Source organism: Eumetopias jubatus, unplaced genomic scaffold, assembly GCF_037043125.1.
Source record: "Eumetopias jubatus isolate StellerSeaLion01/CBP00866 unplaced genomic scaffold, mEumJub1_p1.0 scaffold_6, whole genome shotgun sequence".
NCBI lineage: Eukaryota > Metazoa > Chordata > Mammalia > Carnivora > Otariidae > Eumetopias > Eumetopias jubatus.
Window position 1 is genome coordinate 97,094,004 of NW_028274812.1, and position 12,444 is coordinate 97,106,447.

At 35.5% G+C, this 12,444-nt stretch overlaps 1 protein-coding gene across 2 annotated transcripts in view; it reads right to left on the reverse strand.

The window, feature by feature from the left end:
* TINAG (tubulointerstitial nephritis antigen) overlaps nt 1-12,444 on the reverse strand; it is an 88,766-nt gene that overhangs the window by 46,914 nt on the left and 29,408 nt on the right. For both annotated transcript variants that reach the window (XM_088024347.1, XM_028097845.2), the window contains exons 7-9: nt 11,722-11,902; nt 10,182-10,227; nt 6,871-6,994 (exon numbers count right to left, since the gene is read on the reverse strand). In XM_088024347.1, coding sequence (XP_087880473.1) covers nt 6,871-6,994; nt 10,182-10,227; nt 11,722-11,902 — 351 coding nt within the window. The remainder of the gene's footprint in view (nt 1-6,870; nt 6,995-10,181; nt 10,228-11,721; nt 11,903-12,444) is intronic.

A 12,444-nucleotide genomic window follows, 5' to 3' on the forward strand; every position in this document is an offset into this window, starting at 1 on the left:
AACTAAAGGAACTGGCAAACATGAAACCAGCCCTACAAGAAATATTGAAAGGGGTCCTCTAAGCAAAGAGAGCACCTAAAAGCAACATAGACCAGAAAGGAACACAGACAATATACAGTCATAGCCACCTTACAGGCAATACAATGGCACTAAATTCATATCTTTCAATAGTTACCCTGAAAGTAAATGGGCTAAATGTCCCAATCACAAGACACAAGGTATCAGATTGGATAAAAAAACAAGACCTGTCGATATGCTTTCTGCAAGAGACTCATTTTAGACCCAAAGACACCACCAAATTGAAAAGGAGGGGGTGGAAAACCATCTACCATGCTAATGGACACCAAAAGAAAGCTGGGGTGGCAATCCTTATATCAGGCAAATTAGATTTTAAACCAAAGACTATAATAAGAGACAAGGAAGGACACTATATCCTACTTAAAGAGTCTATCCAACAACATGATCTAACAATTGTAAATATCTATGCCCCTAACATGGGAGCAGCCAATTATATAAGGCAATTAATAACAAAAGGAAAGAAACATGTCAAAAACAATACAATAATAGTAGGGGACTTTAACAACCTGCTCACTGAAATGGACAGATCATCTAAGCAAAAGATCAACAAGGAAATAAAGACTTTAAATGACACACTGGACCAAATGGACTTCACAGATATATTCAGAACATTCCATCCCAAAGCAACGGAATACACATTCTTCTCTAGTGCCCATGGAACATTCTTCAGAATAGATCACATCCTGGGTCACAAATCAGGTCTCAACTGGTACCAAAAGATTGGGACCATTCCCTGCATATTTTCAGACCACAGTGCTTTGAAACTAGAACTCAGTCACAAGAGGAAAGTCAGAAAGAACTCAAATACATGGAGGCTAAAGAGCATCCTACTAAATAATGAATGGGTCAACTGGGAAATTAAAGAAGAATTAAAAAAATTCATGGAAACCAATGAAAATGAAAACACAACTGTTCAAAGTCTTTGGGATACAGCAAAGGCAGTCCTAAGAGGAAAGCATATAGCAATACAAGCCTTTCTCAAGAAACAAGAAAGGTCTCAAATACACAACCTAACCCTACACCTAAAGGAGCTGGAGAAAGAACAGCAAATAAAGCCTAAACCCAGCAGGAGAAGAGAAATAAAAAAGATCAGAGCAGAAATCAATGAAATAGAAACCAAAAGAACAGTAGAACAGATCAACGAAACTAGTAGCTGGTTCTTTGAAAGAATTAAAAAGATTGATAAACCCCTGGCCAGACTTATCAAAGAGAAAAGAGAAAGGACCCAAATAAATAAAATCATGAATGAAAGAGGAGAGATCACAACCAACACCAAAGAAATACAAACAATTATAAGAACATATTATGAGCAACTCTATGCCAGCAAATTAGATAACCTGGAAGAAATGGGTGCATTCCTCGAGATGTATCAACTACCAAAACTGAACCAGGAAGAAATAGAAAACGTGAACAGACCTATAACCACTAAGGAAATTGAAGCAGTCATCAAAAATCTCCCAACAAACAAGAGCCCAGAGCCAGATGGCTTGCCAGGGGAATTCTACCAGACACTTAAAGAAGAATTAATACCTATTCTTCTGAAACTGTTCCAAAAAATAGAAATGGAAGGAAAACTTCCAAACTCATTTTATGAGGCCACCATTACCTTGATCCCAAAACCAGACAAAGACCCCATCAAAAAGGAGAATTACAGACCAACATCCTTGATGAACATGGATGCAAAAATTCTCACCAAAATACTAGCCAATAGGATCCAACAGTACATTAAAAGGATTATTCACCACGACCAAGTGGGATTTATCCTGGGCTGCAAGGTTGGTTCAACATCCGCAAATCAATCAGTGTGATACAATACATTAACAAAAGAAAGAACAAGAACCATATGATCCTCTCAACAGATGCAGAAAAGGCATTTGACAAAGTACAGCATCCTTTCTTGATCAAAACTCTTCAGAGTATAGGGATATACCTCAATATCATAAGAGCCATCTATGAAAAACCCACAGCGAATATCATTCTCAATGGGGAAAAACTGAGAGCTTTCCCCCTAAGGTCAGGAACACAGCAGGGATGTCCACTATCACCACTGCTATTCAACATAGTATTAGAAATCCTAGCCACAGCAATCAGACAATAAAAAGAAATAAAAGGCATCCGAATCAGCAAAGAAGTCAAACTCTCACTCTTTGCAGATGATATGATACTTTACGTGGGAAACCCAAAAGACACCACCCCAAAACTGCTAGAACTCATACAGTAAAGTGGCAGGATATAAAATCAATGCACAGAAATCAGTGGCATTCCTATACAGCATCAACAAGACAGAAGAAAGAGAAATTAAGGAGTCGATCCCATTTGCAATTGCACCCAAAACCATAAGATACCTAGGAATAAATCTAACCAAAGAGGCAAAGGATCTGTACTCAGAGAACTATAAAATACTCATGAAAGAAATTGAGGAAGACACAAAGAGACAGAAAAACGTTCCATGCTCATGGATTGGAAGAACAAATATTGTGAAGATGTCAATGCTACCTAGAGCAATCTACACATTCAATGCAATCCCTATCAAAATACTATCCACTTTTTTCAAAGAAATGAAACAAATAATCCGAAAATTTGTATGGAACCAGAAAAGACCCCGAATAGCCAGAGGAATGTTGAAAAAGAAAAGCAAAGCTGGCAGCATCACAATTCCGGACTTCCAGCTGTCATCATCAAGACAGTATGGTACTGACACAAAAACAGACACATAGATCAATGGAACAGAATAGAGAGCCCAGAAATGGACCCTCAGCTCTACGGTCAACTCATCTTCGACAAAGCAGGAAAGAATGTCCAATGGAAAAAAGACAGTCTCTTCAACAAATGGTGTTGGGAAAATTGGACAGCCACATGCAGAAGAATGAAACTGGACCATTTCCTTACACCACACACAAAAATAGACTCCAAATGGTTGAATGACCTAAATGTGAGACAGGAGTCCATCAAAATCCTAAAGGAGAACACAGGCAGCAACCTCTTCAACCTCAGCCGCAGCAACTTCTTCCTAGAAACATTGCCAAAGGCAAGGGAAGCAAGGGCAAAAATGAACTATTGGGACCTCATCAAGATAAAAAGCTTTTGCACAGCAAAAGAAACAGTCCACAAAACCAAAAGACAACCGACAGAATGGGAGAAGATATTTGCAAATGACATATCAGATAAAGGGCTAGTATCTAAAATCTATACAGAACTTATTAAACTCAACACCCAAAGAACAAATGATCCAATCAAGAAATGGGCAGAAGACATGAACATTTTTCCAAAGAAGACATCCAAATGGCCAACAGACACATGAAAAAGTGCTCAACATCGCTCGGCATCGGGGAAATCCAAATCAAAACCTCAATGAGATACCACTTCACACCAGTCAGAATGGCTCAAATTAACAAGTCAGGAAACGACAGATGTTCGCAGGGATGTGGAGAAGGGGGAACCCTCCTACCCTGTTGGTGGGAATGCAAGCTGGTGCAGACACTCTGGAGAACAGTATGGAGTTTCCTCAAAAAGTTGAAAATAGAGGTACCCTACAATCCAGCAATTGCACTACTGGGTATTTACCCCAAAGATACAAATGCAGTGATCCAAAGGGGTACGTGCACCCCGATGTTTATAGCAGCAATGTCCACAATAGCCAAACTGTGGAAAGAGCCAAGATGTCCATCAACAGATGAATGGATAAAGAAGATGTGAGATATATATATATATATATATATATATATGATGGAAAATTATGCAGCCATCAAAAGGAATGAAATCTTTTCATTTGCAACGACGTGGATGGAACTGGAGGGTATTATGCTGAGCGAAATAAGTCAATCAGAGAAAGACATGTATCATATGACCTCACTGATATGAGGAATTCTTAATCTCAGGAAACAAACTGAGGGTTGCTAGAGTGGTGGGGGGTAGGAGGGATGGGGTGGCTGGGTGATAGACATTGGGAAGGGTATGTGCTATGGTGAGCGCTGTGAACTGTGTAAGACTGTTGAATCACATACCTGTACCTCTGAAGGAAATAATACATAATATGTTAAAAAAAAAAGAAGAAGAAGATAGCAGGAAGGGAAGAATGTAGGGGTGGAAATCGGAGGGGGAGATGAACCATGAAAGACTACAGACTCTGAGAAACAAAATGAGAGTTCTAGAGGAGAGGGTGGTGGGGGGATGGGTTAGCCTGGTGATGGGTATTAAAGATGGCATGTACTGCATGGAGCACTGGGTGTTATATACAAACAATGAATCATGGAACACTACATCAAAAACTAATGATGAAATATATGGTGATTAACATAACATAAAAAAAGAACTAGTGAATCACTATATTGTACACCTGAAACTAATATAACACTGTATGCTAAGAATACTGGAATTTAAAAATAAATAAATAAACACAATACTTAAAAAAAAAAAGGCCAATTAGAATTTAACCAAAGTTGAGATTTTGCTAAGCAAGTATGATGAATGAAGCAGGGCCAGAGTCCAGGTTGTGATTGAGCATAATGATTTGTCATGGCATTTTAATTAAATAAGGAAGGAAATGTAGCATCAAGAAGGATGGTTAAATAGTGATCAGACTGAATGCCACAATTCACCAATAGAATGTACGGTGCTGAGGATCTTTTGAGGTTAGAGTAGAGAAAGTGGACTAGAAAGAGAGGACATGATAGAGAGTAAAATGCATAGATTTAAGATCAAATTTTGAAAAAGAAGGCAGGGAAAGACCATGAAGAATGTACAGCTCAAAAAAAAACTAGAGAAGTCAAACATACACTCAAAGAAATTACAGACATGAACTCTCTAACCCATAGCTCAAATAGCATGAAGGCAGTCAAAAGAAAAAGAAAAAAAATTAAAAATACATTTCAGAGGCAAGAGCCATTTGGAGAATGAACACCAAATATAATAAATGTTCAAGGATAGATGGGAAAATGTAGAAAGAAATCATACACAACAAAACACGAAGAAATTTATAAAATAAATGTTATTAAAAAGATAATAGGAGATATAGATCCAACATATGTATAATATGTACTTTAATAAGTGAATATATTTAATTCAAGGATGAAAGAAACAAGGTTAGTATGAGTGTTCTAATAGAAAAAGTCATGCCACTTCTAAGGAGACAAAAACATCCGGATAGTCAGAGATTTTTCTGTGGGAAAACTCAATGCCAGAAACCCTGGAGCAACATCTGCAAAGTTCTGAAGTTACTGTAGTCCCAGAATTTTATACCGAATATTATTCTTAAATCAAAGGAAAACAAACTTTCTCAAACATGTAAGAAATTAAGGACCGCAGGCATTAAGAGTCCTTCTTGATAAAAAATAAATTTTAAAAAATCATAAATTGAAAAAAAGAATTGCTGGAAGATAATTCAAAATTATTCAACAAAATAACCAATAAAAATTAAACTCAAGGACAGAAAAGCCATGATAAAAAATATTTGCTTATCATTGACTTTATTAATACACAATAAAGTTTAAACAACTATTAGTATTATAGTTTCAGAGCAGAATGTAAATTCTATAATCGTGTAATATATTAAAATCATAATATTACTAATAAATATAGTAGTATAAATATAGAGGAGGAGAGGTGGGGAGAAGTATAAGAATGATAAATTTCTTCATTTTGTTAAGAAATCAGTAGATATAGGGGCACCTGGGTGGCTCAGTCAATTGGGTGTCTGCCTTCGGCTCAGGTCATGATCTCAGGTCCTGGGTTAAGGCCTCATGCTGGACCCCCTGCTCAATGGGGAGTCTGCTTCTCCCTTTCCTTCTTTCCCTTAGCCCTTCCCCCGCTTATGCTCTCTCTCTCTTGTCAATTAAATAAACTCTTTAAAAAAATAAAAATAAAAAAATAGAATAAAGATGGATGATTAAAGAGACATCACAGAAGATAACTTGTCTACATACCTTAGAACTGTTTCAAAGGTCAGTAAGAAGAAGGCAGCAATTTGGTTGGAGTTGAGGTTGCTTTTGTGCAGGTTCAATCAAATTTAGACAGGAAGGACATGTTCAATAGGAACAAAGTCATTTACCATGATGGCAAAGTAAGAAAAGTGAGGGTTTGGATGGAAATGAAAGAAAAAGACCCAGAAACCTTTCCTGTAGCATTTAGTTTGAATTGGACTGAGATATTAGGAAAAAGAGCTTAAAGACAGAGCAAAGTCAAAATGAGCTTGAGAAGGCCCTGGGGAAAGTGGTCTCAGATGACCACAGTCTCTTTTTGAGTATAGTCTGTGAAACTACTTACTCTTGAAATGCAACCCAATTTTGAAGCTATTTCTTGCCCTGGTAGCGATGAATGTATTTTACTCACAATTTGATAAGTGTAATTTCTAAAGCGCTTACAGAAATACAAAAAATAATCTTGTACTGAAATAAAAGTGAACCTATTTTTTCTTCCTGCTAATCACTACCACTCGTAATTCCATCTAAAACCTTCTCCCCAAATCCTAATATACTTTGGATTTGTACCCTTCCCCTGCTTATGCCATATGTAGAATTTATTCCAATAATATATTTTCCTTGTCCTTAAAACAGATTTTTAGAACACACTTACAACTGAGAGACAGGAAATGATCATCTTTTCCAGAATATTGAGTTACCCTTTAACCAGACTTTAAAATAATGACTAAAGAGTGCCACAGTTTGGATACTTTTTAATTTGTATGGAACTCTCTCATACCAACAAAAATTCTGGTACCTGTGTGCACTTTATACACATATGTTTGGTTTCATTTTCCAAAAGCATTAAATGAAGATTTTTAAGAAATTGCCTTACCCACTGAGTTTGATAGCGTGTGTCTGGAGCTTTCGATATTTGCTTGACTCTTCATTTGTTCTGGTAACATGTCTATATATCCCTGTCTTATAATGGAAGAAATCCTCATGGACTTGCATTATGGCTAAAATAAAACCCAACAGAATGAAACAGTCTGAAACAAATCTCTTTAAAAATCTCTAGAAATTCTCACAGAACAATCAATGGTTAAATTGCTAGGAGGAGAATCTAAGAAGGGACTTTGCAATTTAGCCTAATTCTCTTTCCTACTTGATTTAATTGCTGCAATTTTTGTTGTTGTTGTTCTCTTATAAAAACAGCTTTTAGCTATTTAGAATATTACTTAATTACACATTATATCTTTAAAACACCATCTATTCTTAATTGACAGAGACACTATTACCAGGAATTGAAACCCTTGCAGAGAAGCCCCACTGCATTGGCTAGTGATTGCTGTTTCTCCATTAACCTTGAACTTTACCACAAGCCTCTTAAAACTCCAATTAAGCTAGCACTGAAGGGTGAACCTAGCAAACAGGGCTTAAAGTAATTGTCCTTAATCCCTGGAAGTAAATACAAGCCTTTCCTTGGTGAGTTTGAATAAAAAGTAAACCTTTCGCAAAAGAATACCTTGACAAGATTTCAACCTCCCAGCTCTGGAGAGCTAAGCCACTGCTGTATTCTTTAGAAAGTAAGAGCTTTTATTTGATAAAGCTCTCCTTCATTCCCTCACCTAGATTACTTCCTTTCTGTATCGTGTGCTGCTTTGTTGAAGGGCTTGGACAATTCAGGGTGAAGACTTTAAACTTCTAGAAGACATGAATTAAAAATATTTTTAGTTGGGACTAGATAAGTATACCTTGGTAAGTGCACAATGCTTGTCTATAATTGGTTTGACATGTTTTTTAAATAAAATAAAAACTAGGGTCACAAGCATTTGATAGATCCTAAAATGAGGCTTCTATTCCAAAGTCATATATAACTTTTTAATGTTCCACCTTTTATTTCCTTTTTTAATGTTTCATGCCTTTTCTGATGCTCTTTAAATATTCTCAAAAGAGGTTAAGTCTTCTTTATCTACTTTAAAATACATCTCCCCAAAAATAAATAAATAAAATAAAATACATTCCCATAGGATTTTAAGAATTTATATAACTGTACTTTACGCAGACCTTGTTTTGTTTTCTTTTCAGCACCTAAACTTATTTCTAATTCTACAGATTTTAGAAGAATGCACACCATGTTATTTATCCAGCATCCCATTGCCTTTTACATTATTTTGTACTGAGAGAGGAGAAAATGCCGTATGTTAGCCCAGGCAACACTGTGCAGACAAACAAGTTGCATCTACAGCAAGATGAGTCAACCAGCACTCGTATAAATGTGAAGATACTGCTAGTGGTTTTTCTCCTCTATAGAACCATTTACCCCTTAAGCTCTTTTCAACTCTCCCTAAGCATCAGGAATAAAATATACACTTCATTGCTGAGAAACGTTACCAACTGAAGAAGCATGGGAGAGAGACCATAACAATTAACTTGACGGTGGCTCCTTGCTTCAGTTTCTGACACCAAAACAGACTTGATGAACCCATAAAGATTAACTACATAAGTTACTGTAGTGCAATTTTACTTTTGGAAAGCTTCAGCAAACATATTACACAGCATTATAACAAGGCTATGGGCAAGATGGAGCCCACCTTGATTGCAGTTCTATCTCCTGCTCCTGGCTCAGGCTGGCAGAAGGTACGTTCTTGACACATGTGTTGAATAATTTGGATTTCAACTTTACTATTTTAAAATGTTTATCTTTGATTCTTACTGTGATTCTTACTTTTTATTATTTTTGATTTATTATGTGAAATTCATGAACATTTAAGTACTTGACCATAAAATAAACCTCCCGGGCTCTCAATTTTAAAGAATTATATCCAAATTTCTTCTGACTCAAAGAAAGAGAGAAACTTGAAACAGTACTACAATGACTTGAAGATTCAGAGAGCTTAAATAACTTGCCCAAAGTCATTTAAGTAGAAAATGCCAAAGGTGGAATTTTGAATTCAGCCTTGACTTACAACACCTTTGCTCCTTTAAAATTGTCACACAAACTTAACTTATTGAAGCATGAATGTAAATTACATGACTGCCCCAGTCTTATAACAGCCAATGAAAATTACATAATTACAAGGAAAAAATTCTCTTCATTTGTTTGTGTTTTGTTTAAGGTCCCAGGATTTTTAGAATTCAATTCAGGACATGTTTAGTGTAAGCTCTAGTTTCTCGATAAATGTTAAGTGGTGATAATGATCAATAAAAATATTCCAACACAACTTGAAAATCCATGGTTTCTGCTAGAGGTTGAACCAGAACTAATTAGGTCAGCGCTCAGAAAAGCAAAAGTAGATGCTGGCCAATAATTCCTTAGGTATATATCAAATGTGTTACATTTAATTTTGGCTAATTTAAGTTGATTTGGTTCATTCCACTGCACTGATAATACATTTTGGGCCTTCACATGTTCACAACCTGAATTTCCATTTTAGGCCTCGCTGGGTCTGTTCTTCCATGCTCTTCAAGGCAATGTTTAGTACAGGAGATATACTCTATGAACTTATCTTCTTCATCCATTGCAGTGGTACAAAATAAAATTCAATAGGGAAGCAGAGGAACTACATATCAGAGATGATATATTAAAAATGAAAGTCAATGTAAAGTCGGTATATTATTTTCTTATTTACTGCTAATTTACTATCCATAACACAAATACAAAATTGATCAAAATAAAAGGCATTTTATAAAACACAAGAATCACACTGACTTATTTAATTTATTTTGAGTTTATGGAAAAAGGAAAATATTTAGATTTTTTTCCACTGCTAAAGCTTGATTTGTTTTCAATCCATTACCTAATCCCTTTAAAATGACAGTGAGGAAATTTCTAATACTATGTGTGGTCCTTAAGTATAGACTGAATAATTAAATGAGCTCCACTACTTAGCATTCCATGTTTGACTGTCGGCTTGGCCCATGATCACTTTTGGAAAGACTTAGCAGACTTTCATCAAATGTGTTATTAATATTTAGGAATTCAATTTATGAATGTGTCTATCTTCTTAAAATAAAATGGCAGATAATGAAGGTATTAGGTAAACATATATCCTATAATTGCACTGATCTTAGAAACTGCTGAACCTTTATGAACACTCTAAAAGTAAAAATTTTCTTTTATTAAGTTCCTTTTGCATGAATTAAAAGGTAATACTGTTTATTAAAGAAATAAATAAGACACAACCATATTTCACTCAAGCTTACCTTGTACTGGTCCATTTTGCATGATTTCTTTCATGATCTCAGTTTCCTAGAAGGAAAAGTTATCAATGAACATTGTTATCAGACCTATTTTCTATTGGTATCTATATCAGATCTGTTACCTACCTATACCTATTATCAGACCAAACCTATTGTTTGGTGTATAATGTTAGGTGCTGTATCATCATTTTAAGAATTATACAATCCAATGTGCCTTGACCACTTATAATTTACTCTTAATCATGCCTTGAAATACTCATGTGAAACACCACATTGATCAAGTTGCTAAAGACAAGATGCACCCATTTGTTTCATTGACTTTTACCACCGGTAATAATTTTGGAATGAAGAGGAAATAAAATAATAACTTTTTCTGGTCACAAATAAAAAATAATTAACTATGTTTTATCAGTGGAGACTTGTGTCATCTCCATTCTTTTGATTACCAGAACCCCAGATGATTGTTTAGTGAGGTTCCTCGGGGTGGCTATAGTATATAAATATTCCTATGTTGTCACCCACTGTGTGATCAGCCCTTAGTTAAAAGGCAAGCCATTCATTTTTTCATTTGTTCATATACGTGCATTGATCACAGAGTATACCAAAAACTAGAACAGAAACAAATATTGACCCTGTACCTGTCCTCAAGGAATTCACATTTTGGTAGAGTAGACATACAGTAGCACAACTAATTGCATTATGATGTAATAAGTTCTATTACAGAGATAAGCACAAAGTTCCCAGGGATGCAAATGAAAAAGAAAAGTAATCCCATGTAGGAGTCAAGAAAAGGTCACAGAGAAGATGAAGTTTTGACGTGGGCCTTCACCCATGTGTTGGATTCTACCAGATGGAAATAGGTGGGATAACCACATGGGTCAGAGGAATCATCACCTGGCTAAGTAGAGAAGCATGAGAGATCATGATATATCTAGGGAGCAGACCAGTAGTCCTGTTTGTCAGGAGCATTTGCAGCAGGTGGAGGGGCATATGCAGGCAGGACAAAAGTCTGTAAAGGCAGTAGATCAGAGCCAAATCACAGAAGACCTATATGCCATGGTAAGAATACTAAACCGAATTCTGGAGGTAACTGAAAGCCACTCAAGGTTCAGATATTCACTGAAAGTGAGGTCTGGGTAACACTGATATGATGGAATAAAATTTGTCCAGGCTTTCAACATGAAAAACTAGACTCTAAGGGAGTCATTTTCCCGTTATGGCTATGTCTACTTCAATTATTTTGTGGACTAAGGCAAAGGATTGACACAATGAGCTACTACCACCAAAAAGTCAGTGAAAAAAGGTCTGATTTAGCTTTTATTTGTCGAGTATGCAAATATATATCATATAATCATTCATGCTGCTAATATTACAAAGCTCGGAAATCTGAGAGTCTTTAATGGACACTTTAAGAATATAAAAAATTATATCTGAAAACTAGCATTGTTTTAGAATATAATAGCTTTTAAATCGTTTAAATAACAGTAGAACTCTATCTTTCTGAGAAAGTTAACCATTGTTAATTCTTTCCATTTAGACTTACGTTGGAGGAGACTCTGTATGGAGGAGAACATTGGTAGATCCTGTTCGATTTCTCGATGTTGTTGGGACATGGCTTTGTGGCATGCCGTTTTCCCCGCCCATCAGATCTACTTGCCATGGCGCAGCCATAATTGGTAGCATTTTGGTCCTTGAAAAGTGGGTAGCATGCATGGGATACCAGTCTATGAGGAATAAGTAAGGAAATAATATTTAGGAAAATGCCATAATATCCTATGTGCAATTTTACTGAAAATTTATAAATTTTCCTGACTGCTTACATGTGTAACTTTCAAAATGTGAATTAATTCCAACATACCAGTTCAAAACATTATACTCTTCCCTGCCCCTTCATTTTTATTATAATTTTAAAAGTCTCATTTCAATCCATTTTAATAAATAATTTATTGACAGCACAGAATTTCCTAAAGATGAAAAGTGATTGTCAATAAAATCTGTGGTAATATTAATAGGGGAAGTACTTCATCCTGCATCTATAATTATAATGTAGAAAAGCCAAGTTTAATGTGAAAAAGGAAACAATTTTATTATGTTGAGATGGGTATTTTGATCAATTATGTAAGTTTTATAATTAAGGCTGTTTTGTTCTTGGTTTTACTTTTACATTTTATTGAGTTAATAAATATCTCCTCATAAGATTTCAATTATTATGTTTCTATGGTTCATGATATTTTGGGAGAAATACTATACAATAAGATAGTGTTAA